General features: G+C 38.0%; 3 protein-coding genes across 5 annotated transcripts; 2 read left to right on the top strand and 1 right to left on the bottom strand.

Moving 5' to 3' along the window:
* Positions 1-3642: 3642 nt before the first annotated feature.
* Positions 3643-15275, bottom strand: LOC105385716. The gene is made up of 12 exons (XM_048633541.1): positions 15088-15275; positions 14840-14929; positions 14290-14362; positions 12753-12918; positions 9368-9449; positions 8818-8976; positions 8163-8252; positions 6279-6441; positions 5413-5651; positions 4260-4418; positions 4020-4109; positions 3643-3842 (listed from the first exon to the last, which is right to left on the bottom strand). Exons 1-12 carry the CDS (start codon positions 15145-15147, stop codon positions 3717-3719), a joined length of 1497 nt encoding a protein of 498 aa, XP_048489498.1. The 5' UTR covers positions 15148-15275; the 3' UTR covers positions 3643-3716.
* A 2460-nt stretch (positions 15276-17735) lies between these two features.
* Positions 17736-19332, top strand: LOC105385293 (cartilage-associated protein). The gene has a single exon (XM_011555657.3). It carries the CDS (start codon positions 17990-17992, stop codon positions 19073-19075), a length of 1086 nt encoding a protein of 361 aa, XP_011553959.2. The 5' UTR covers positions 17736-17989; the 3' UTR covers positions 19076-19332.
* A 2195-nt stretch (positions 19333-21527) lies between these two features.
* Positions 21528-26822, top strand: LOC105385706 (zinc finger protein 532). Of its 3 annotated transcripts, none has more exons than XM_011556129.3 (4): positions 21528-21690; positions 21999-22101; positions 22803-22954; positions 23932-26822. In XM_011556129.3, exons 3-4 carry the CDS (start codon positions 22824-22826, stop codon positions 25754-25756), a joined length of 1956 nt encoding a protein of 651 aa, XP_011554431.3. In that variant the 5' UTR covers positions 21528-21690; positions 21999-22101; positions 22803-22823; the 3' UTR covers positions 25757-26822. The 3 variants fall into 3 exon arrangements, with proteins under 3 accessions (XP_011554431.3, XP_048489358.1, XP_037968884.2); XM_048633401.1 differs by having other exon boundaries at positions 21999-22164; XM_038112956.2 differs by lacking the exon at positions 21999-22101.
* Positions 26823-27644: the final 822 nt, after the last annotated feature.

Raw genomic sequence — 27644 nt, 5'->3', positions numbered from 1 at the left:
GTTATTTCTACATTAGACAAGGAAAAACGCGCCTACTATGAGTTTTACATTAATAATAATAGTAAAAACTCTGCGACACTGTGGAAAAATTTAAAAAAAACAGTACTGCGAAGTCATAAGTCGACTGACCTACCACCACAATTTAATGATCCGGACGCCATAAATACACACTTTTTAAATTTGCCTTCGAAGGAGGAACTAAATTTTGCTGACTTAGCATATTTTGAAAGTAACAGATTTGGTGATTCCAAATTCCAAATTAAACCTGTAGATAGCAAAACAGTACAAAAATTCATTAATATATTAAAATCTAACGCACAAGGCATCGATCGTATATCTCTTAAAATGCTTTGCCTCACTCTTCCGCGAACGCTGGACGTCATAACGTATATTATAAATTACTCACTAATGAACTATACATTCCCGCAACTATGGAAAACTGCCATCATAAAACCTATACCTAAGACATCGTGTCCCTCTACTGTTAATGAATTAAGGCCGATAAGTATACTAGCTTGCCTGTCTAAAATATTAGAAAAAGTTGTATGCGACCAGATGAGCCAATATATTGAATGCAATAACATTCTCCCTACTGTCCAGTCCGGGTTTAGGAAGTTTCGCAGTACAACAACGGCTCTCCTCGATGTAGTCGATGATATACTCTGTTCGCAAGATAAAGGTCAGGGCACTATTTTAACGCTATTAGACTTCTCGCGTGCCTTCGATACTATTAGCGTCCCTCGCCTACTGGCCAAACTGACCTACTATGGATTTGAAGCCGATACAGTAAGGTGGTTCTATAGCTATCTCAGCCAACGATCACAAATTGTAAAACTTACCAATATTAATGGCGAAACGAAAATTTCCTCAGCTAGTCAAGTGACCAGAGGAGTCCCACAAGGGTCTATACTTGGACCTATTCTATTTATTCTGTACGCCTGTGATATAGTAGACTGCATAAAAAACTGTAAATATCATATCTATGCAGACGACCTACAGATATACCTATCATGTGTCCCAGATGGCACTGCAGATACAGTAACATTAATAAATGAGGATTTAAACCAAATAGTAGCATGGTCTAAAAGTAATTCGCTCTTACTGAATCCCACCAAATCACAGTTTCTTATAATAGGATCAAAACAACAAGTTTCAAAAATAAAAGCCAATAACCCCGATATAAAGGTAGCTGGCGAGTCAATCCAAATGGTAAGTGAAGCTAAAAACCTCGGCATTTACTTTGACTCTAACCTGCGCTTCGAGAAACATGTTTTAAATTTAGTGTCAAACTGCTTTTATAGATTAAAAATTCTTTATCGTATAAGACCCTACATAAAAACTGAGATTCGTGAGCAGTTATGTGAAAGTTTAGTTTTATCTAAATTAAATTATGCTGATACAGTATACGGTCCTTGCATCTATGGTAAAACACAGCGTCTTTTACAGCGAGTGCAAAACGCTTGTGCCCGATACTGCTACACCATCCCTGCTCGTAGTCACGTTACTCCGTACCTCATAAGATCAAAGTTATTGAAATTGGCAAGCCGTCGGCACCTTCACTTTGCCTGCCTTCTATTTGGGATTATACAGAAACGGCTGCCCGAATATCTGTTTAATAAACTACGGTGGTCACGTGACCTCAACTCTCACCGAACCAGGGCATCCTCCTACCTGCTTCTAACCCCTCAGCATAAATCAGCATCGTTTGCGGGAAGCTTCTCCTTTAACTCCACACACTGTTGGAATAAATTGGATCCTGGATTGCGCGACCTGAAAACCGTAAAATCGTTTAAGTCTAAGTTAAAAACAATTCTGCTAACAAAACAACAGTCGACCCATCTACGGGTATAGTAGTCGTAGTTATGGAGAAGTTTGCAGGTTTTCTATGACATTGCTCTAGTGATTATTATAACTACTTTAACACACATTTTAACTCAACCCAATATTATTATAGGACGTGAGTTCAAGTGACTATTTGAATTGGGCAGTAAAAAAAATAAAATAAATAAATAAATAAATAAATAATAGGTACTTACACTAGTTTTCTTCGCAACACACAAATGGACTCCCGCGGCATAATATAATCTTCCATTATTGTACATGTTTTCTTATCTCCAAAATCATCCCATTTTTTGCAACACAGCTAATGTTCACAGCTACCTTCAATATGAATACCTTCTGAAAGAAACATAAAATCAAGGTAACAAAGTAAAACCACAATGCCATGTATGTAAGTAACGAATTTATTTAGTAATTACATACCTTTAGTCTATGACTTCATTCCCAATATCCATCGTAAAATTGAATTATTCATTACACAAAAATATACCACTCGCCTACAGATTCACTACATGATATTTCTAATTACGTTTTAAATCACAATCATATATTTATTTACAGTTTATGGCACAGTGTGGGCGCAGCACGGCGGCAGCGTAGGCACTGAAAGCCTTTTACAGCCGCGTGAGGCACTCGGGGCCGCTGAAAACACGAACCGCTTATGCGTGTGAAGTACCCCGGGTGACCTTGGTTCACAGCTGCCGGCCGTGCACTTGCCATAGTTTTACCCCCTTATTCATAGAAAAGTTGCAGTGCGTTTTAGCTAGTGGACTGTTTTGTCCCTCTCTGTCAAAGAACAAATTGTTCTTTGTTGGAGAGGGACAAGACAGTTTATTGGTTGAAACGTTTTGTGGCTTCTCTATGAATAAGGGGGTTAGTTTTTAGTTTTTATTTATAGTCAGTGGCATCATAAAGGGAAGCGGCTGAAAATCAGCGCGGTAGTAGGTAATATATTATCTTCTACCGCCTTAGCTGAGCCGCCGTCCGTTTCGGTGCCAGACAACGCACACATATACTCTCATCTATTTCTTTTGTTTAGTCATAAGGTCTTTGTGTTCATTTATTACTGTTTTTCATTATGTTTTCTTTTTTTTTCTGTGTGTGTGCGATGGCACGGAATAAACGTTTTTATTATTATTATTATTATTATTATATTATTATTATTATTATTAAATTATTTACAGGCTTCCAAGTACTTAGATATGGTAAACGAAAACAAATAATTCTCTGAAAAAAAGTCGCTGCAATTAGCATAATCTTAAGATTCGAACAGTCCCCGCTACGCCGAGATATTGAAATCCGATTAAGATTCAGGAGCGGAGGGCCGAATGGTGATTTTCATGACACTTCCACAGCAATTCTTATAACGAAGCACATGACTTATTCATGCTCCACTGGCAGACGCAATAAGTTAGAGGCCTCAGGATTCAGACTGTATAATCATGAAAAAGAGACAATAACGAATATCCTGTATTTACAGAAGTAAAACTATTGATACTATAGGCGGGGTATCTATTGGTATGTTGAGGCTTTGTACGGACCGGACAATAGCCAATACGCAGTGTTGCGAACTAACAGCCTGCCTATTGCAATTTTAACCGACTTAAAAATAGGAGGTTTTTTACATTTTAATATTTTTTATAAGTGTACATATTATTAATTTTATGAACTCTGTCACGACAGGTATAGAATTGGATAATATTATGAAAGTTGGAAGTTGGACTTTTCGGACTTTCAAAGTTCAACGTTCAATATGTTGGTCGATTATATTTTTTATGAAAATATTCAAAGACAGAGTTTTGTACTTATAACTTGTTTAGTTTATTAGAGTGCATGTATATTAAATCATAGCAAGATAAAGTTTAAAAATGCTAAAGTTAAGTAGGTGTTGGGTTGTTCTGTGATACTTGGTCGTCCGGGACAGGCGTGTATATCTGCCAAATGTTGTTGAACTCCTCTCTCTTGTATACATCTAAACAATTCTTCATGATAGGCATGCACACCTGCGAAAAATTAGACATGAAATCTTGGCTTTAGCTTTTACCTAACAGGAATCATAAATGACTGAGAGGAGGTGACTGTATAATCACAAAAACAAAGCGAATATTCCTGCTATCAGAGGATAACCTTTTATAACACAAAGTATTAGTCATAAATAGTGGTGATATACAGGTACTTACAGTGCCATTGAACCCTATGCCGCACTTCTTTGGATCCAATCCTAAGTTAAGGTTTGTTCCGCAATGCTTTATCACGATATCCTGATTAACCTGAAAGAAATTTCAACTGAAATCCTATATTTTTTCAAGTCAGTTATTGTGAAGAAGTCGGTAGTAGAAGCGCAGTTGACTTCATGAATTGTACATTGACAAAATAGAAAATAGCATTGTCTGACTACACATTACAAAAGTCATACTTACTGGAACTCTTTGTCCTTCCAGTTCGAATCTGGTGACGTCAGGTTTTTTCACTGGCAACACTCGCCAGCGGCAGTTGCACACAGGGTTGCCACTGAGGTACAGTGGATACGGTCCCGACAACCCTGGGCATGGGTCGGGGTCATACCGAATGTACAGAGGCTGAAACACAATTTATTATTATGTGTTTTCATCACAAACCTCAAGAGTTTGTTCATAGGTAAAATTTAAGTATATAGGTACAGTTCTCCCATATTAATAATGCGCATGCAAATCTTCGCAAACTGTCGTATTCCCGGAAACACCCGAATCATTGAATCGTAAGAGCACTTGCATTTTGATCCTTGTTCGAAAGAAATAGTAGTCAATATCATGTGACACATAATCGAAAACAATTTGGGCGGTCGGTGGCTGTCACCGATCAGTCAAAGGTCTCAAGGTCAAGATCAATATTACTTTTGTGGAATTATAAAGAGCTGCAATTACACATCGTTCTTGTTATTTTTTTTAAATGTGAATTTAATTTCAACTTTTATTATTTTTGACGATGCCATATTATGAGGCACATTTAAGAATAAAATATACGTCACATTGATAGACTTCACTTTGCCAATAAAGCCACACCCAAAAGACCAAGTTTGTAATTGTAATATTATTGTGAATGATCAGCGCTGTAAATACTTTTGAACTGAGATTTTAATGTAAACATTTTTATTAATGTGAAATAATCAGTGCTGTAAATACTTTTGAACTAAGATTTAAAAAATTTAATATAAACCTGTGTTTGAAATCCATTTCTCCTTATAATATAAACCTTGTGTTATTCAAACCTTCTTTCATCCATCTTTACATCAGCTTCAGTAAGATACTTGAAAAGTACCTACTGTAACATTTTCGAAGTAAATTTTAATATTATGGAATATTATGAATTATCGAATCAAATTTCGTTACTGATAAATCAATTATCTCTTTTAGCACCAATTACATAATTCTACTAAAATTTCATGAAGAAAATGCACTTAACCACTCTAAATACATAATAGTTTTCTAACGCTCGGGAATACGACCGTTGCCGAACAATGACGAAGATTTCTATGTGCATTATCAATTTTGGGGAACTGTACATCTACCTAAATATTATTAAAACACAACCAACCCGTGTCCTTTTCAAAGACGAAGACAAGGCGAGCAGAAACGGCTGGTAATACTTGAGACCCTCGCCAGTCCTCGTGCAGTAGTCAGGGCTGGTGATGACGAAGGTGTTCCTCTCGCAGATATCCGGCAACGCGAGACCAGCCAGCACACAGCCGTCTTCTAGGTCCTGGGAGCGCATGATGTTGATGGAGTCCAGGCGACCGCCTAGAAGCACTCCCTTCTTGTCGGGGTTCTGAGGAACTGGAAGCAGACTTATGTATTATAAGAAAGCAGAAGATATAAGGTAATCATGTAAAACTTTTATCAAACCAAAATATTAGTTCGCTAGCCTTGGTACCTTTCCGAAGAACTTAAGACCGTTTCGGTAAATGATAGTTCTCAAGAAGACACCACAAACACGCAAGGCCGAGAACGCAGTAGTATTCTGATCCTTATGAGGATTATATCCAGCAGTAGACGATTACCGGCTGATGATGATTATGAACAATATAGGCTGAAATCAGACGGACTGCACTGCACCACAACAACTGCATGCAGTCGCATCAGCAACCGAACGTATAACTGCATGCAGTTGAATATAGCAACTATTAGCAACTGCACGCATACGCTGCTATGCAGTCCGTCTCTGCTCAGCCTAAAGACCTTTGTAAATGTACTAGCTGCTACCGCGAGCTTCGCTTTGCCTTAAAAAGTTTTCCCGTGAGAATTATGCGATAAAAAGCAGCCTATGTGTTAATCCAAGGTGTCAGCTAACTCCTTACCAAATTTCGTTAAAAACCGGTTCAGCCGTTTTGACGTGAAGAAGTAACAAACATACACACATAGTCACAAATTTTTGCCTTTACAATATTAGTAGGATAGAATAACCTGGTACATGAGGCGCATACAACGCCACTCGGTCGTCGAAGGCGATGCCGGTGCTGGCCTGTGTCAGCTCCGTGGGTGCGTTCAGGTTGCGGTTCATGCTGCGGTACTTGGCCAGCATCATGCCGCCAGACTTCATTTGTTTCCGAAACTGGCGTACTTTGTACTGTGGCAATAATAGCTTTGGTAATAATTATTATAATTATGTACTTATTATAATTACGTTACTCGTACATGGGTAAAAGTCGATAAGCTAGCGATAGCGATGGCAACCGTGATGGAGTGCAGGGTAAAAGTAAGCGTCCATGTATCGGTATCTTACGTATATCGTACGGTGTCATCAGAAGGATTAAATAAATGTTTGGAGACGCGGTGTCGGCAATGCCGATGAAGTGGACACACTTGTATGAATTTCTATACAAAGAATACTGAATGCGTTGCGTACGACGCCAAAAGGTGGACGCTTATACTTTAACCCTTGACGACCGAATGGCGTAGTGGTTAGTGACCCTGACTACTGAGCCGAAGGTCCCGGGTTCGATTCCCGGCTGGGGCAGATATTTGTTTAAACACAGATATTTGTTCTCGGGTCTTGGGTGTTGATATTTATATTTAGTATCTATCTATCTATGTATTTGTGTAGATATATCAGCTGTCCGACACCCATAACACAGGTTCTACCTAGCTTGGGGTCGGTCGGATGGCTGTGTGTGAGATGTCCCCACATATTATATATTAAAAAACCCTTTACTCGGTAGGTACTTAACCAGCCCAGGGGCTAGCAGGGGTTAATGAGGAGCATATTGAAGTGTGTGTGGTGTGCTGAGATGGTTGCTGTTATAGCTTTGTTTATACATGTTACCTCTTCTAATGTGGTATCATCCAGCCAATTTCCTATGAGCGTTCGATTACTGTACATAATTTATGTGAATATACGTTATAAAATTTCAATAAAACGATCTTGATTATGTACGGTACTTAATAAACCTTTAATAAGCCTTTAATAAACACTCTATTAGAAAATGCTCACTGAAAAAAACACTACGTTATAAAAATTATAACCAAAACGTAGTGTTCTTTTCTCTATGGTGCTGTCCAACCTGTGAAGCATCTGTGAACCAAACACTATCTATGGTTCTTTTTATTCATATTCTGAGTATGAAATAATGTCCTCCTTTTTTTAAAGTCGGTTAAAAATAATAAGACGGTATTAAAACTTTAAAATATTTTATTCAAGTACAATACCTATTCGAGAATCAACCCTTTATCACATTATTGTATTTTAGACTTGCTTCTTCGTTTCGACATCACTTACAAAGGTGAAGACATTTTCAGCTGTAAATCTCTTGTGAATGTCTCGTACATTGCGACACGTTACACCGCACTCCTGAAAGGAATATATTTGAATAATAATTAGACCCAATACATTTGGTATTGTACGGAGTAGGAGAGAAAAAACTAAAATAAAATTGGCACATCTGAAAAACTAATCCTAACTATCCTAACTAAATGCGAAAGTAACCGTGTCTGTCTGTCTGCCTGTCTGTCTGTCCGTCTGTCTGTCTGTCTGTCTGTTACTCTTTCACGCCAAAACTACTGAACGGCTTTAAATGAAATTTGGTATACATATGGTCTAGCCCTGAGAAAGAACATAGGCTACTTTTTATCCAGGAATTCCCACGGGAAAACTTTTTAAGGCGAAGCGCAGCTAGTAAATAATAAAAGCAAACTTAGGTCAACAAACTTTTTTTTGGAATGAAGATCAATGCGTCGCCAGTTTTTCGTGAGGTCATTCTTTATACCAGATATCTTCGTACAGTTGTACATAAAGTCTCGGGCTGTCTATCTACTGTACAATATAGTAAAATAAACAAGTCATTTTATTACTGGTCCAAAGAACGTCTGCATCCAGTTCTGATTCATCACACAGAGACATTGATCCGCCACGCAGTTCTTTATAACTAGCCTGGTACCAGTCTGAAACAAAATTCAGATTATAAGTGTTATTTAAGATGCTTGATGTTATGCATATAAATAAATACTTATAATTGTAATCTTATGCACAGGGTGAAACTATATAGCACTCTCCAGAGCGGCGAAAAGTTAACTAAAACTACTTAGATAACGTCCAATACGGTCTCTGAACATTTAGGCCAAGATCCAACTAACTTTAACCGAGGAATCCTATAAATACTAAATGTGTTTCAAACGCTGTACACATTTACAATCCACTCGTAGACCTTCTTCTTCCTAGCTTAACAGCTAGGACGCTAACGCTAACGCTTTAGCGTAATGTCGGTTTACCCTATCATCTGCCATATCCTCATTCACTCCACACTCTCTCATATTGTGTCCTTCCTCTCTTACGCCTTTTACATACACAAACATTACGTTAATTCAGTAATGATATCCAACTGTATGTATAGGGGTCGCGAAGAGCTTCACGCGGTGTTTGGGCAGCAGCCAAAGCCACGACTTTTTGGTCTTCCTCTTAGGCCTTTTACATACACCAACATTACATTAATCCAGTAATGATACCCACCTGTATCGGGGTCCCGAAGCCCTCCGAGCGGTGTTTGGGCAGCAGCGGCTCGGCCACCCAGCGGCAGTTGGAGTCGCGGGTGGCGGTCAGGCAGATGGGCATCCGGTCCGCGGGGGCCGGCGCCCCCGGCGTCGTGTACGTGAGGTAGAGTGGGGCTGCCTGAAAAGTGTGCATGGAGGTGATCCATTATAAGTTTTATTTGTAATTTAGATACAAAAAGACATTTTTCCTTGGAATTAAAAGAGCTATTTTCATACCTTTTTTCAGGCCAATCACACCTAATTTCAGAGAATACGTGATGAATAAATCTCTTGCAGAGATTTATTTATCACGTCAATCAGCTGATTGGGATCTACATTGTATGATCTTCTAAATTACAAAACAACGACGATGAAATCCTCGCTACGGCGCGGCGTAGCACATTACAATGTATGTGCTACGCCGTCGTAGCAACTGGGCTACGAAAAAAATACTACGGAGCGGCGTAGCTTCAAAATCGAAACGTTTTCTTTCTGTGAATGTCAAAATGTAACAGTGTGCGAATATTTACCGTTGGGTCCGAGTTTTCAGCCCTCAGTAAAAATTCATCACCAAAATGGACGTTTTCGCCATAAGCAGATTCGTTGCTGGTACTGTAAATAAGTGCAAAATTTATAGCCGGTCGTAGGTACTTAAATACTTATTATTTAAAAAATTATACAGAGAGTATGGTATGGTAGAGTGCCATGAATGTTTATAAATGGTAACACAACTATTAAAAGGAGCCGATTTGTTGTAGTTTATTGAAGTTAACAGAAAGAATGTAAAAGAGGATGGGCAAAAATATATGGGAGCTGGGACCACCCTCCAATAGCAGTAAGACTAACGTCGTTGGATAGGTCTTGTCAATAGGAATAACCTTTGCCTTGACAGCTTTGTTGTCACAGTTGTCCGTTCAGAGATATTTGACTTATAAGTTCCGATACTCGTCAGTTCATCTTACTGCTATTGGAGGATGGACCACCCTCCAATAGCAGTAAGACTAATATCGCTGGATAGGTCTTGTCAATAGGAATAACTTTTGCTTTGACAGCTTTGTTGTCACAGTTGTCCGTTCAGAGATATTTGACTTATAAGTTCCGATACTCGTCAGTTCATCTTACTGCTATTGGAGGATGGACCACCCTCCAATAGCAGTAAGACTAACGTCGTTGGATAGGTCTTGTCAATAGGAATAACTTTTGCTTTGACAGCTTTGTTGTCACAGTTGTCCGTTAAGAGATATTTGACTTATAAGTTCCGATACTCGTCAGTTCATCTTACTGCTATTGGAGGCTGGACCACCCTCCAATAGCAGTAAGACTAATGTCGTTGGATAGGTCTTGTCAATAGAAATAACCTTTGCCTTGACAGCTTTGTTGTCACAGTTGTCCGTTCAGAGATATTTGACTTATAAGTTCCGATACTCGTCCGTTCATCTTACTGCTATTGGAGGATGGACCACCCTCCAATAGCAGTAAGACTAACATCGTTGGATAGGTCTTGTCAATAGGAATAACTTTTGCTTTGACAGCTTTGTTGTCACAGTTGTCCGTTCAGAGATATTTGACTTATAAGTTCCGATACTCGTCAATTCATCTTGTTGATATTGGAGGCTGGACCACCCTCCAATAGCAGTAAGAGCACAGCTTATAAGTCAAATATCTCTGAACGGACAACTGTGACAACAAAGCTGTCAAAGCAAAGGTTATTTCTATTGACAAGACCTATCCAACGATGTTAGTCTTACTGCTATTGGAGGGTGGTCCATCCTCCAATAGCAGTAAGATGAACTGACGAGTATGGGAACTTATAAGTCAAATATCTCTGAACGGACAACTGTGACAACAAAGCTGTCATAGCAAAAGTTATTCCTATTGACAAGACCTATCCAACGATGTTAGTCTTAATGCTATTGGAGGGTGGTCCCAATCTGCCCATTGTCATTTACTTTATATCTCTATGTACACAATACAATCTAAATAACTAATATAAAATTAAAATTAAACTAAAAAGAAAATGCTGGCCAGATCGCTGCCACTGTCGGGTAGGTAACAACTTGTAATTTTTGTCAAACGACGTAGTAGACGTAGAGTAGACGGTAGGTACCGTTTGGAAATTTTACATCCAATAAACCGTTAAACTTCCGTAACCTTTTTTGTTCGTGTTTTTACAAAAGTTTTTTTAGAATAACGAGATTCCGACGCCCTCTCCACTACCATTTGAGCAATATCCTGTTTCCTATACTATTTTAATATGATTTGATGACTAAAATTCACAAAATAATGTGTGCATGTACAAATACTACTCCTATTATAGAGATAAGTAGTATTGACAAAGAGCGCATAAGTAGTTAAAATATATCTGCGAAAAGGGATTAAGTGAGTACTTCAATATTTATTATCCAATGCTTAAACCCTGGCTATCCAGGCGAGGAAATAGTCCATTATTCTGTGTCTACTTTCCAATCGGGAGCCCCCTGCCAGCATCCCCGGTGGGTTTCGGGCAAATAAATTTCTAAGGAATTTATAGCCAACATTTACCTTTTCTACATTTTCAGTGAGTAAAAATGTCAAAGTCTGTTTTTCTCTGCCCGGTTTTCAGAGAACTCAAAAAAGTATAGGAGAACACCACTCGTAACATTAGCTGAATATGTTTTTTTTCTTTAACATTTTTATTGCTACGATTTTTTTTTATATTTTTATAGCAAGAGCTTCTTGCAAAATAAACAAATAATAGTGATAGATTCATGGCAGAAATTTGCTCATGACTTTGAACGTAGGAATTACTTAAAACCGATTGTGATTTAAACGTAACTAAAACTAAATCGGTCACCCATCCAATGGCTGACCGTGCCAGTTGTTGCTTATCCTCAATGATCAGTTACGATCACTGAGGCCTGCTCGACTACGGACGCTTCTCGACTAGTGACGCTTCTACAGATACAGTCACACTTCACACCAAAAAACTTCATTATAATGTGTCCAACGGCTTAGGAAAAGCTTTGGATCTATTAAGAATAATCACCTCAACCTTATTTATATGCTTGTTGTTTAACCTCAATAATCCTAGCACTTAATTAAGGCAGTCGTGTTTTGTTATAGATACTGCTAATTTAGTGGTGTCTAGATTGGCTAAATCTATAACTATATAGACAAGAGAGAAATTGTTGTCTGGTAAAAAAATTCCTCTACTTATATTAATTTCTATCCGTGTATATCCATATACCCATTAGCCCATTTAACCAGGTGAATACGAGTAGGTACCCATTCAATCACAATATGATGATAATTACAGTGATAAGAATGATTCTGTACTTACCCCATACAAACGCCTGTCACGCCTGGAGCCGCCCGTATTAGCTGGTGATGCAATCCTAAAGTGATAAGTACCCTATACCTGAGTATAGTGAAGGTATTCCTACAGCAAGGCGTAGTAATGGGGGACAGCGTGGCGAGGCAGCCGGCGGCCACGTTCTGCACCAGGTCCACCTGCCGCTCCGACACCAGCGCTGACAGCGCCAGCCCACGCTTAGGGGCCGCGCCAGGAGCCACTGGCTTAGAGTGTTTTTAACAGCATGCGGATTTGATCAGCCCCGCACGCTCCATACAAAAGTATTCATTGTGCGAACGTGGAATATGCTCGCGAGACGCAGGAAAATGGCGTGCGATCCCGCAAGCTTGATGAAATCCGCCAGCATATTCGTATTCTGTCTTACGTATGACCGCGTGCGGGGAAATCCCGCATGCGTGATGAATCCCGCACGTAGTTAAAACACCCTTAGCTGGTAATGCAATCCTAAGGTGATAATAGTTATTCTGTACCCTATACATACAAACGCCTGTCACACCTGGAGCCGCCGGCTTAGCTGAGAATTAAATCCTAAAGTAATAATAAAAGTGATTTATACCCTATACCTGAGTATATTGAAGGTATTCCTACAGCAAGGCGTAGTAATGGGGGACAGCGTGGCGAGGCAGCCGGCGGCCACGTTCTGCACCAGATCCACCTGCCGCTCTGTCACCAGCGCTGACAGAGCCAACCCACGCTGCGGGGCCGCGCCAGGAGCCGAGGGTTTGGCTGCTGATGGTAAAGGTGAGATGGTATGAGCACTAGGTAGGTACAGTTCGCTCCAAACAACTTTATAGTTCCTGAAGTAGGCTGAGATTACACTTTTGTGTGCATTCGCTGCCAACTTCAAAACTACCAAGTTGTTTGAACCGAACTGTATATGTAGGTTTAAGCGGTTTTAATTTGTTAGTATGTACCCATCAATGTTCTGAAGGCTTTTTTACTCAGCTAGATGTTTAATGTCTAGGGTAAACTCTAAGTAAAATAATTTATTCGGTGGAAATAAGTATATACATATATATTATATACCTACCTATGTATACCTAAAGCAATATAACCATGCTCGATTTCATTACCATATATTTTGTAAATGTACTGAAGTATCATGCTAATTCGACGAACAGTCAATAACAACTAATGATAATTAACGCTATTAAAATTTATAAGTAATCTGATACATATTCATGATTATGTTTCGTAAATTAAAATAAATAATTATTTTAATAGAGCACACAGTAGTTATAGCATGTATTTGTGATAAGTACCATTTTGATACATGCTATGCCATTTTTGCGGCAGAATTTTGATCATTAGTAGATTCTAATGAATAGCCGCAAATGGCCGCAATCCACCGCAACCACAGTGGATGATAATTTTACATAATAATTGCCGAATCCATGAAGTATCCTAACTAATCCTATCCTAACTATATTAATATTATTATTATATCCTAATCCTAATCCTAACTAATATTATTAATGCGAAAGTAACTGTGTCTGTCTGTCTGTCGGTCTGTCTGTCTGTCTGTCTGTTACTCTTTCACGCCAAAACTACAGAACGGATTTGAATGAAATTTGGTATACATATGGTCTAGACCCTGGGAAAGAACATAGGCTACTTTTTATCCCGGAATTCCCACGGGAAAAACTTTTTTAGGCGAAGCGAAGCGCGCGGGAACAGCTAGTAATATTATAAATGCGAAAGTAACTGTGTCTGTCTGTCTGTCTGTTACTCTTTCACGCCAAAACTATTGAACGGATTTGAATGAAATTTGGTATACATATGGTATAGACCCTGGGAAAGAACATAGGCTACTTTTTATATCGGAATTCCCACGGGAATACTTTTTAAGGCGAAGCGAAGCTCGCGGGAACAGCTTGTAATAATTAAACAAATCATAAAAATTTAAACATACTAGCAGTTTCCGCGAACTTCGCTTCGCCTTAAAAAGTTTTCAGTAGTTTCGGCGTGAAAGAGTAACAGACAGACAGACAGACACAGTTACTTTCGCATTTATAATATTAGTAAGGATAATTTCATATGTATGTTATGTACCAACTATCACCAAGTTGGAAACAATATGCAGGAGGTAGAGACACTCACCTGGCATGTCCGAAGCCACCACTTGTACGTGGAACCCGTACATCACATACATACCGCATAACAACATTGGTTTCTGTTAAGAGAATTATGACAATGTCAGAGATATGTCAACCACTAGATTAAAAGCGCATATAAAATTTTATGAAAACCGCATCGATACACACACACACACACACACACACACGCGCGCAGTCACGCCTTGTACTAATGTAGGCAGAGGTGCATTGCTGCACCCACTTTTCGCCAGAGTGTTATGTTAGTCCCTATGTAATAGGGGGCGGGCCTATTGCCATTTTACGGGCACATCCAAGACCCGAGAACAAATATCTGTGTTTAAACAAATATCTGCCCCAGCCGGGAATCGAACCCGGGACCATCGGCTCAGTAGTCAGGGTCATTAACCACTACGCCATTCGGTCGACCGTTGTTGTTTATAATCTCAGTACCATTATCACCATTACTAAAATGTTTGTTTGTTTCTTCCTAATTTTCAGCTCTATTTCGTTCAATAAAATTATTTCAATAGCTACTGTTACAGATAAGATCTTACCTCCATGAGTAGATTACTAAAGAGTGCTCTTGACCTTTGGAGTAGAAGTTCCCTTCTGTCACGCTTTCTAAGAAACATTTTGAACTCAAACTGAAAATAAATTGAATCATGGTAATAAGTACCTAGTTAGATAGTTTACAAGTTAAAAGTAGTAGGCGCCTAGCGAGTCTAGGCATACCTCCTGCATGTACGGACGTAGCCTAACCGAATAATAGCACAGTAACTAGAATAATAGGTACAACTCTAACCTCATTTTCGAGTCTCCCTTCAGCCCAGTTCCCTACTAATACGCTGTTGTTGTAGGACATTTTCAGAGGCTAGATTATTTATATAATATTATGTAACCGGTATAAAAGTGGTAAGTAAGTATAAAATAATAAAATACAAATTAATAAAGTTTATAATAATTAATTTAAAATTAAATGCACAGAGTAGGTAATAAAGTTTATAACCAATGATTATATTAATTAATATTATATAATGTGTATAACGTAGTGTTTTTTCTCTGTGGTGTCAACTAAAGCTGCGTACAGACCGGACAAACGAACGCCAACGAACGGGTTTTGTCATAGACTTACCCCCAAATTCATAGAGCTTTTTGACACTTTACAATAGGCTTAAAATTGACGTTGCCATATACGAATTTCAACCTTTTCACTGACGTAAAAAGTCGAAACTCGTGTGTTTCAAAGTGAATTTTAACCTTGTTGTAAATTTACAATACGTTCTATGAATTTGAGGGTAAGTATATACTAGCGTATAGACGAACTGACAGCTCGATAAAACGTGACCAATTTTGATTTTTCAGTGTGTGCATTAGCTAGTGATGTACCTTTCTTTACTTTGGAGGACCATCGATAAGTTATTGATGTTCGACCCTTGGAGAGAGTTGTTCCATAGACTGTTGTTGTCCAGATTATAATTTTGACATAGTGTAAAAAAATGCATAAATAAAAATAAAAACACTATTTTCATCGCTCCTTATTTTATTGTCTTTTAAACAGAACAATCTTAGATATATCAGCTGTCTGACCCATTACAGGCTCTGCCTCGGATGGCCGTGTCTCAGATATTCCCACATATTTATTTATTTAACTGATTCATTACAGTTTCGTTACCTAAATTATTAAGTTTACATTCATTCTTAAGTTGAATTGCTGCAAATGGTAGAGTTCTTCTTTGGATTCCAACCAACGCGTCCAACTAATTTCAACCACTTTCGTCTTATTATTGTATCTATAGAGGGAATCTGTTGGAAAAATTATAGAAAATAATTAGTTTATGTATTTGTTAAAAGATGTACCTTGCCCTGACAAAATGGTTCAGATACGAGACGGTAAACGCAAGCTAGCATTTATTTTCATAGGTAACATTCAAGATAAAATATCGATAATGATATCGATTAATTTGAGTCAATCCCTAGCGTACATGTAAAATAAATTGATGAAAAATATATCCACTAAAATCATGAAAATTATTAACAAATGGACTTCCACATACACAAAATATGAAAGTAAACAACATCATTGGCATTATTTTATATTTAATACAGGATAAAAGACAAATTTAAACCAAAAATAAACGCGTCGTGGCAGTGATGACGATTTTGGTATTTACCTGTGAAATGTGCAATTTTCAGGATTATTTCTATGATTAACGCCACAAACACTCGCCTTTTCTATCATGCCAAATTTCAGTAAGGGATTTTCTTCTCCCTCGCTCGCTTTGTTGGTCTATACGCTAGTATATACTAACCCCCTTATTCATAGAAAAGTTACAATACGTTTTAACTAATAAACTGTTTGGTCCCTCTCTGTCAAGAAACAAAATGTTCTTTGTCGGAGAGGGACAAAACAGTTTATTAGTTAAAACGTATTGTAACTTCTCTATGAATAAGGGGGTAAGTCTATGGGTTTTGTTGACCTTCGTTGCTGCAATCTGCCCTGTATTATACGTATGATAAATATCCATCGTTGGGCGTTCGTTGGGCCGGTCTGTACGCAGCTTAAGTACCTATAGGTACCTAACCTACCTATCTAATCGGATCGGTCTTCAGTGGGAGCAAGTGCTCTAGGTAGGTAGTTAAACTTATAATAATTATAGTATCTAGATGCTTATAGTGATATGAGTATAATAAGTATATACTTACCGAGTCGGCGTTGTTCTATAATGATTTCGAGCAATTTCTTTGCAGGTTACAGGGCAGTTATATGGGCAAGTAGGGTCAAAAACTACAGTGGTTGTGGTTGTACCGTGCACCGGTAGGTAACTACACCCTGGATAGCCAACAAGCCAACAATGCTACGTTACGTTACGCTCGTAAGTACCTATTATACCTACCTAATAGTGACGGAACTGACGCATATCGGATAGTGATCTCGCCAACGACCTCTTTTTTATATCTAGGGCACGGCAGTGCCCTCACTTAGATTTATGTTTTCTAAGACGAATAGAAAATTATACAATCCCTCTTGATTTGGAGGAGGGCCTCCGAAATATTGTAAGAACTGGATTTTAAAGGAAAGTCGCCATACACATTACACATTTAAAATAAATTAAACTATCTGACAATAGATATCGCTGCATTAACATTCGAACCAAAAGTATGTCTACTGATCAATAGATGTCGCTGTCTAAGTACTACCAGAATAATAACTAGCAACTTGGAGTTACTACACCATGCAAGTACTTACTAAATTTAATTTCGTACATACGATTCCTAAAATCATCGTGTTTTACCATTATTTTACGTTCCTCCTAATGTAAAAATCCCATGAAGGAAATAGTAATGCTCAGAATAATAAAAACTTCATCACATTGGTCTGAGCATTTTCCCCGTTTTCCCCAAGTTTTCCCAATCCAGTGACATGTCATGATGTCATTGTCATTTTGAGTTTTTTTTACTCTGTGATTTTTGTTTATAAAATGCGTATATGCGGATTGTAATGTAATTTTGATTTTGCTATTATTTAAAGTTTAATTTATAACAAATGCGGACAAAAGTATCTTCGTGTTTCTCTTCGAATTTGCACACCGCTGCATAAATAAACACTACAGTGGTTTTACATTTTGTATAGAAGTACCTACACGTGTCATTCCTGCTAACCGGCTAAAGAGGTCAACCAAGATAATAAGTTCATCGGCTTCAAGATGCTGTATTTGTTTACCATACTGATTACCCTTTCATCATGTGCTTGCCTGAAATATTCCTCAGTGGATACACTCTATAAAAAAGGTGTTCAAGCTTACACGGACGAAAGATGGTCTGAGTGCATTGTTCAGTTTGAAGAAGCTTTGCACCTCTATAAACTACATAAGTCCGTATTGAACAACTGTAGGACGCAATGCAATGTACCTCAACATACGTCATCTATTAAAGAAAATATAGATGACTTAAAAATATATGAAAAATATTTTATCCAAAGGAATTGCTTAAATGACTGTCAAGACAAAGGTTTCAATGATTTGAATCTGTACAGTGACATAGAAGAATCCGTTTTAGAAAAGATACAGATGAAAACACCTTATGAGTTCCTGCATGTATGCTATTTTCAGATGAATAATCTGCCCAAAGCTGCATCTTCGGCATATACATATTTAGTAGCTAACCCTGAGAGTGATCAAATGAAAAATAACTTGCAATTCTATATTGAACAACAAGAAGTTGACAGGAATGAAATAGTTGACCTAGATGGTGAAGATTGGAAGGTGCTATACAAGCTTGGTGTTCGTTCATACAATCAAGGGAATTGGGGAGAAACTGTAGCAGCAATGGAGGAAGTTTTAACAGATTACATAACATCTGAAAACAGTTGTAGAGTTGACTGTGAAAAACTGCCAGAACAGCAATGGTCTTCCGAGTTTGTTATCACAACATCAAATAATATGGCTGCTATACTGCAATGTAAACAATTATGCCAAGATAAATTGAAATTCTTTGGCTATAATTCAGGTCTTGAATTTTTGGCTGATATCTTAAACTATCTACAGATATCATATTACCACTTAGATCGATTTGATGATGCCGCCAAAATGGTTGCTAGTCACTTAGCAATATTACCAACAGATGAAGATATGATAGTTAACAAAAATATTTACAAAACTTTGGCTAAGGAAGGGGCTTTTGTTGAACGTCCTGACATAGCACATTATGTCAAGAGAGATATGTATGAAAAAATACTTTTAGATATTTTTCATCAAGGAAGCAACTATCATATTAACTCTAATTTCATTTGAAATGTTTTCAATGCTGAAAGAATAATGAATGTACTGAATTTGGTGCCAAAGAAATTAATTATATTTTTACCTAATATAAGTAACATTAGATATAAGTAAGAGATAAAATGAATGTTGCATTTACCAAAAAACATCTTATTTTAGTTATTCTGCACCAAGTGCCTTTAACATTATTGTTAATTATTATACCTTCTATCTATTTGATATAGTGCCATATTTTTTTAGCAAGTAGTTAATAACATTTTAATAATTTTTATTAATAAAGTTTTTAATTTTTTTACATTATTGTTTTTTATTGGAAATGATGACTTCTTTAAGCATATTTTGTATAGTGTAGTACCAGGTACTTACCTACTAACTTAAAAGCTGATATGTTTTTGATTCCCTACTGAAGAAGATATAAAGGTGAGTATAGACTACAACATTTACTTGGAACAGAACAACGAGCCGCTTGCTGATATAGTTCAAGCTAGTGTATCATCCCTTTACGAACTAAACGTCGAGCACGCTCGCCTCTTTGTTACAGCCTATTGTAAAATCCTACGAGCATATTAGTGTACCTAACATTTCGACGAGCGTAGGTATTGCTGTGACATTCCATCGAGCAGCACATGCAACTTGTAGGTCCGACATTTCAAAAAATGAAAGCAAGGTGCAATGCGAATGCTCGGCGTTATGTTACGGGTAAATGCTCACAGTGAGTTCGCTGAGCATTCACACGAACGTTATACATTACACAGAAATGCCTTGGAAACTGCTTTTGCCTGTATTGTACCATTCGTCAGAACGTTACATTACACAGAAATGCTCACCAAAATGTTTTAATCTAACTACTAACAAACACCGCTCCATTTTTATATACATATAAAAAGATAGATAGAATAATCTTTATTTGTACACAAGAATAGATTATACGAAGCTTAAATACAAACACATAGGTACAAAAAGGCGGTCTTATCACTAAAAGCGATTTTTTCAAGACAACCTTTGGGTGGAAGAATATTTATGTTCAGATAGGGTCAAGTGTACTAAAGAATTTATTAACTAAGAAGATATACTTAATCCTCATTTCTCCTTTGTATGATGGGATGTACCTAGTTACCTAGGATGTTATTTATGTATCTGTCGCAGCCGGATCGTATAATCCGCCGTATTACATTATGGCTAGCCGCATTACAAGACAGGGCCTCTTTGTAATGCGGCGGATCAACGTTTAGCCGTATTGAATATGACTGAATGAAAATGCGCCGGATTGTATTCGACATCATACGTCATTCAATATGGCTGGCCGTTATGTAATACGGCAAGAGATTAGCCGCCGCATCAAAAGATTTTAGTTTCGTTTTTTTAACACTCGTGACGCTGCTTGACATAACAACAATAATGCCTTGGATAAGTACAGATATTTGATGATGATTAAAACCAAGAAATCGTGTTAAATATGTTAGTAAACAGTGACTTCAAGAAGAATTTTCACGTGAAATTAAATAATATCTATTCCGATCAATGCGGAACAGTGAAAAACGTACAAAAGTTATAACGCACATCAAACAGCTAAAGCACCATGGATTCTGCTGGTCGGCGGATTTCCACACAGTATTACTGGGTCAAAAAATATAATTGTGGCCGGCAAAGATTATTTGATCTTGAAGAGACTGCGACTAAGCAAACGTAGTGTGGGACGCCCTCCGGCTAGATGAAATGACGACTTACGAAAGGTGGTTGGTTATGATTGGATGTGGAAAGCTATAGATCGCATCCAGTGATGTGCTTTGGGAGAGGCCTACGTCCAGAAGTGATGATGATGATGAAGAATAATAATTTCGAAGGTCCTACAATCCGAGTAGTGCCCTTGCACAGTATTTTGATACTTTAACGGAAGTCCATATGATAGCATATTTACTCTATTATGATTACAAAATGTTTGTCAAACTACCGAAACCGCAAAATTCCTTCATCAGTAATTTCATGGACATGGTCACCCTACAATTTAGTAGTAGTACGATGCGGCTAAACGTGGGCCGCCGTAATGAAGAACGTATCGAAATGACAATCCGGCTAAACGTTGATACGCCGTATTACAAAGCGGCCCTGTTTTGTAATGCGGCCAGCCGTCATGTAATACGGCGGATTATACGATCCGGCTGCGACATATCCATTTGTAGGGTACGTTTTATTGTTGCTCACTAAAACTCAAAATAATAACGTCTCGTCTATAAATTAATGTACGGGTTTTAAACATAAGTTACAGTAACTTAGAAATCACGTCATAAAATTCATTGTATAGAAAGGAAAGCCAAAAGGTTTTTCTGAGCTATTTATAATTATCAAAAAGGAGACGGAGACTTCGGGTTTGTCTCAACTGTATTTACCACAGACCACTATTTGTGCAATTACTGGCAATACATAGGCAATACTATTGTTTTTGCTATATGGTAATACTTGATAATAATTTGACATTTATGCAGAGGGCGCTTTTCAGTCTCGGTGTCTGTCTGCTGTCATTTTGAGTTTTAGAAATTGTTCGATTTTCCTAAAATTATCAACGATAATCACGAAAATACTGATTTTTCATACTGTGCATTGGTGTATTCATTCTACAAGCTATTTATTTGGTACGTAAAAGTATTTTGGGATTGAAGAAAAACTTGTAGAAATATTAGCAAGGAAGACCATAGATATCAAAAGGGTTGCCAGCACCATGATATTATTATAGTAACCTACCATTGATTTATTTTATTTCTAAAATAAACACCACTCATTTGTATACCTGCTTAAAGTATAAAGCTATGTGTTCTTTTGGTGTGAGTATGTATACATTTATTTCTTTTTATTTAAAATATATTATGAAGTTACAGATGTGGTATTCTAGATATTAATAACTAATTAGTTAACTATTCAAACAGTGTTGCCATTTTTTCAGTTTGTTTTAACAAATCAAGCGGGCAATCAGGGATTCCATGATGACTGTTCTGTTCTTCTGAAATCCTTTTCTCTTTCAATCCTCTAATAAAATAAAGATAAAGGTGCCTACAATATTTTTTATTTCATCTAAGTAGTCTTAGGATCAAACTGCTTGCGCTGGAAAGGTAGACACACTCTCTCTGTAGACTCTTTTGTTGACTGTACACACATATAAACTAAGATAGTATCCCTGCGATAAATACTGGAAGTGTTCAGCGGACACATCAATGATTATGCTTACCATAGACAAAAATCCAGTTTGTAAAATGTATGCTGTACATTACCATACTAGTTAGTCACATCGCCATCATACTTACTTTGTTCATTGTGTCTTGTGCTATAAATACCTTACCGGCTGACTACAACTCACATATTTGTTTCTTCTTAGGACCTCATTCGGTGCTTATTGGATGTTTGCTTTGCATTGGCATCCTTGCCATTAACCAGAGCATAAATTACTGTAGGATATAACTAAGTTTAGTGAAACCTGGATAAGTGGAATGATTTTTTTCCTAAGTGCTTAAGTATATTTTATATTCCACTTACTCAGTGTCACAGAACTCACAGATATCCAGGTATAAATTAATAGGTCATTTACCCACTGGTCCAGTATATGGGCCCAAGACTTCTCACTTATCCAGTTTGCATTGTGTACAATACCTACATCAAAATGTCTAGTGTAGGTGTACCTATCATTTTCATACATGAATATATGGAAATTGTAGAGAATAAAAGTTTCATAAAGCTTTATTTCCTTTTTCAGGATAAAAACAGCATTTTCAAAATGGCTTCTGACAGTATGAACAGCAAATACAGTTTGAAAAACATGTTGTTTTCTCGAGCTATACCCAACCATGTCATACCGTGTCCTACAGATGGATATAAGATTTATGGGTGCATCGACTGTGGAGATAAGTAAGTATCTAGGTATCTACCTACTCCCATAAATATCTTATCATCATCATCATCGCCTTACCTATGTCAGTAACTACAATGCCCCACAGGGGTGTAGGTTTAATACTCTTCCATATTTTGGTATGTTTCTGAATTCTCTGCTGCTATCCCCATCTGTGTTCTAGCAGGTAATTTGCTTCCCTCTCCCCACCTGATTTCGGTAGGCATTTCGTATTTACTTACCCTGGTGAAAGTATCACCGTTTATAATTAGATAGCTGTTCCCGCGCGCTTCGCTTCGCCCTAAATAGTTTTCCCATGGGAATTCCGGGATAAAAAGTAACCTATGTTTTTTCCCAGGGTCTAGACCGTATGTATACCAAATTTCATTCAAACCGTTCAGTAGTTTTGGCCTGAAAGAGTAACAGACAGACAGACAGACAGACACAGTTACTTTCGCATTTATAATATTAGTAAGGATAAGAACCTACGCATTTAGACGCATACTTACCCAACTTTCTTATGTACTTAGGTAGTGTACCAATCTTTACCATATTCTATTAAATATTTCTTAGAGGTTGGTAGGTTTTTTTTTTATTTATTTTTATTTATTACACAATGAAAGTACAATTTTGTAGGATCATAAGATCGCAGTAAGTTGTCTGCACACTTCACTAGGCAGGCCCGTGCTGAAGTGTGAAGGTTCTGTTCCGTTCCTCATTATGCTTTCAATTTTATTCATGGAATGTTTTGAACATATTTGTATTAAACAAAAACTAGGTAAATTATATTTTGTCTACTGTATTAAACAAACTAATTAATTTAAATATATAATACGTATATAAATTGGGATAATTTAACATAAATATATTAAACCTGGGTAGAATACCTAAAATATAATATATATTACACATAAGATAAGGTGTACCTACATACCTACCTATCTTTCCCTAAAGTCAATTACTTATAGGTGTTTAATTGGTTTGGTATTTTTTACAGGTTTCTCTTCAAATCAAGCTACGATAGTCACGTGAACCGCAAGTCAGTCAAGATAACATACATCTGCCGCCACTGCCATCAAACACAAATCTTCAAAAACAGATGTAATTTATTATGTCATATCAGGTCGCATGCGTTTAAAACCGCTACCATTAATGTTGGTGATTTGAAAGTTGAGCCTCTTCCTCTTTCTGACTACTTGCAACCGCAGCCTAGTGCAGCTACGAAACCAAAGGAAGTCCAACCAGCAAATCCGCCCGCTAATACTGAATCGGAAAGCCAAACCATTGTACAAACATCGACCACGACAGTGGCTCCCAATGCCCCCCTAAGGAAAGTAAGTTGCTATGAATGCGGTGAAGACATCGGCGTGACTATGACACAGTACAAGGACAGAGCCGCACACTACATGCGGTACACCAACAAGCTTCACACGTGTCAGATATGTCTGTTCGTGCTGCCCACTTCCTGCGCTTTGGAGGCCCATACGCGCATTCATGACAAAATCATGCCCTTCTACTGCCCTGAATGCGGTATGAATTTGTCGAACAAGAGCATAGAATACCCGTACATGCATGATTGCGAAGGGTTCAAGATGATGAGGGCGACGACGCGGCGCAAGTGTCCGTCGGGCGAGTGCGGCGTGTTCCACCCCAACGAGTTCCGCACGCACATGTTGGAGCATCTCAAGAAAGTGTACAAATGCCCGGTCTGCATCGTGGCCTGCTTCAATGTGGAGTCTATAAGGAAGCACTTGGCTAGCCATAATGGTTTTACAAAAACGTTCCTGCTATTCTACCAGTGCCAGATGTGTCCAGGTCGCCTGGTACTGCACAACCAGATTGACACGCACTTGGCTACTCACATGAATACCTACGTCTATCCATGCTGGTCATGTGGTATGTTATTTCCAAAAACAAGTGCTTTGCTGCAACACCATGCCAACTTGCAATGCAAGGGTAAATCGAAGAAACCGGATGGACAAGACAATAATAAATATCGTGTAGTGAAGAGATGCGTACGGTGCAAACTCTTCTTTACGTACAAATGTACATTTGAAGAAATAGCATGTCTGCCCAGTGAATGTCCTTATAAATGCTCACCGGGAGATGACGTCATGGAAGTTTGCAAAACTCTACAAGGCCAAGATTCCAATACAAACACACACATTATTTGTCACCTTTGTAATAACAAAATATCTAGTAAATGGGATGACATTAAAGTGCACTATGCAGGATTTCACAAAGAACATCGATGCATAGACTTGAATGTTCGCGTCAAAAACCTTACCAAAAATAGTATAAAGAAAAAGTGTGATAAACTTAAAGGTATAAAGAAAACAGGAAAATCTAAGCGACACAGACGGTCAAAGAATAGTCAGAAGCAGGCGAAGTTGGTAACTACGGAAGTAGAGGCAGAGCCGTCTACGTCTAGTCCAAGCAGACTTGTGTGTAAAAAGTGCTCAGAGGAATTTGAAAGCAAAGAGAAGCTAGAGGAGCACATAGTGACCCACCGCGACCCGTGCACCGCCTACCAGTGCCTCGAGTGTGGCGAGTGCTTCGTCGTTAGACCATCATTCGCCATGCATTTAATCATTGAACACCGCATATTAGAGATTGACGAATATATCAAAAGTAAAAATTGCTACAATGAAAACGCATTTGAAAGATACCAAACCACAGTGGTGGCGGATGTGCCACTGCGCGACAACCAGTGCAACATTTGCTTGGATCAATTTGAAAATCATGAAGATCTGGACAAACATTACAGAGTCCATGGCATGGCGTTTCTGCTGAAAAATACACAGATTAAGTCGAGTCCTTAAATTTAATAATTTTAGCAGTTCGTTCTAGATTTATATTCAAAAGCTTAGGCTTATTGTATCATTCGCTACTAACTACTTAGGTAGTTAAAGATATCATAGTTAGGTATTAATTTACCTATACTTAATGACTAGCTTAGTTTTATAATGTTATAGTTTGTTGTGGTATCTAGTAAGAATGAGTGTGAAACAAGTAGAAAGCAAGCTTAAATGAAGCGTAGCTTCCACATGTGACGAATATAGGTAGTGCAGGCATAGACACCTTGTTATGTTTCATCTTTTGTCAGTGTATCCGTTTGTATAATAACAGTTATAATTATAACGTTCATGTTTGACTTTAAAAATAGATTCTAAAAAGGACCTACTCTTGCGGTAGCGTACCTAATGATAATAGCAACCAAATTTTAGCTACTTTTAAGATTAGTGAAATTCTCATTTTGAGTGGTCCCTTGGATTGCCATGGCAAAATGAAGGTGCTTCCAAAGAACAACCTTAGCTTTCCTTCCAATGTAGGAAGCAGCCTGGTACATCAGTTGTGGTTTATCGCTCAGGCGTTGAGTTACGTACCCAGAGCTACTACTAGAGTTTATGGTACCTTTAAGCTTAATTAATAACTGTCAAGCATGTTATGTTATTCATAGGCTAGTTGTATTAGTATTTTTAGGTACTTACTTATAGGATGTGTCTTATAAATGCCCCCGGAGGAAAAGTAGGTACCTAGTTAGCCAAAATATTAAAGCTGACTATTTTTTTATAAATACTTACGACTTGCCTTCCCTTCTTATTTGTTAAAAGTACCTACCTACTTGTACAGAGGCATTAATTTGACTCACCTAACTAGTTACATACCATGGAAGTGGAAAAAAAGACCGTGTCTCATGTCGCCGCCATTGTTGTGCTTCAATTTTTAGTTCCCGAGATTCCTTCCGTCTTTTTTTCTACTTCCATGTTACATACATACATTTTAGATTCTGTTTCTTTATTTTTTAGTTATTAAACCGGCATCTATTCTTGCAATGAATATTATTAACTAACCACTGCAAATACCAATAAAGTTATTCATATTTAAGTTGATATTATTTTTATTAAGTAGTTCAGTAATATAGTCCGGTGGTCCTTCATCATAAAGAAGCTTAATATGTTGCAATCCGTGTTGTACTATGGTTTATTACTTCTATGGACGCGGTCCACCGAAATGTCCACGGACACCAACAAAGTGTCGCATAATAAGTTAGTTACACGGTTCCTAGTACTCTAAACCTGTGTACAGACCGGCCCAACGAACGGGTTTCGTTGACCTGAATTCGTTGCTGCAATCTGCCCTGTATTATGTATGATAATATCCATCGTTGGGGCGTTCGTTGGGCCGGCCTGTACGCGGCTTATCGAGAAGCCAGTGTACCTACCAAAACCTACACTAGCGAGGGTGTTTGAGAGGGTAGCTCCAGAACCTCCTTTGTGTTCATGTGGTACCTATTCATCACCAATCACTATCATAGTTACTATGAATGAACTTAGAACTTAGGATCATAATCGTTCCCTACACGCCTCGTGTCCGCATAAGGCTCGTGTTCATGGCCTAGTGGATTCACACACCGCACACCGGATCCTTCGGTAACTTTATTATTCTGAGAATACTTTTCGACCTCAGAATGAGCAGAGCGGTGTGCTCAACTGCAATGATTGCTGTACCGTCCTCAGAATAATAACTTTGTCACGTAGTGTGCTCAGCTTACCCTGCTGCTCAAGCCGCGTACACACCGAGCCAACGAACGCCAACGAACGTTTTTCGTTGGCCTTCGTTTCTGCAATCTGCCCTGTATTATGTATGTTAATATCCATCGTTGGGATAACCGTTGGCGTTCGTTGGGCGTTCGTTGGCCCGGTGTGT

Source organism: Plutella xylostella, chromosome 5 (genome assembly GCF_932276165.1).
Source record: "Plutella xylostella chromosome 5, ilPluXylo3.1, whole genome shotgun sequence".
Lineage (NCBI taxonomy): Eukaryota > Metazoa > Arthropoda > Insecta > Lepidoptera > Plutellidae > Plutella > Plutella xylostella.
Note: the sequence above shows the minus strand (reverse complement) of the source record. Positions and strands in the feature narration are given on the sequence as shown.

Excerpts from the sequence above, each read along its gene's own strand:
- LOC105385716 (XM_048633541.1), bottom strand. The coding sequence starts at position 15,147 with ATGTCCTACAACAACAGCGTATTAGTAGGGAACTGGGCTGAAGGGAGA. Across the intron at positions 6,442-8,162 it reads TGCAGACGTTCTTTGGACCA|TACAAAGTACGCCAGTTTCG; the intron begins GTAATAAAATGA and ends TTATTGCCACAG. Across the intron at positions 3,843-4,019 it reads GCATAGGGTTCAATGGCACT|GTGTGCATGCCTATCATGAA; the intron begins GTAAGTACCTGT and ends AATTTTTCGCAG.
- LOC105385706 (XM_038112956.2), top strand. The coding sequence starts at position 22,824 with ATGGCTTCTGACAGTATGAACAGCAAATACAGTTTGAAAAACATGTTG. Across the intron at positions 22,955-23,931 it reads TGCATCGACTGTGGAGATAA|GTTTCTCTTCAAATCAAGCT; the intron begins GTAAGTATCTAG and ends TATTTTTTACAG.
- LOC105385293 (XM_011555657.3), top strand. The coding sequence starts at position 17,990 with ATGCTGTATTTGTTTACCATACTGATTACCCTTTCATCATGTGCTTGC.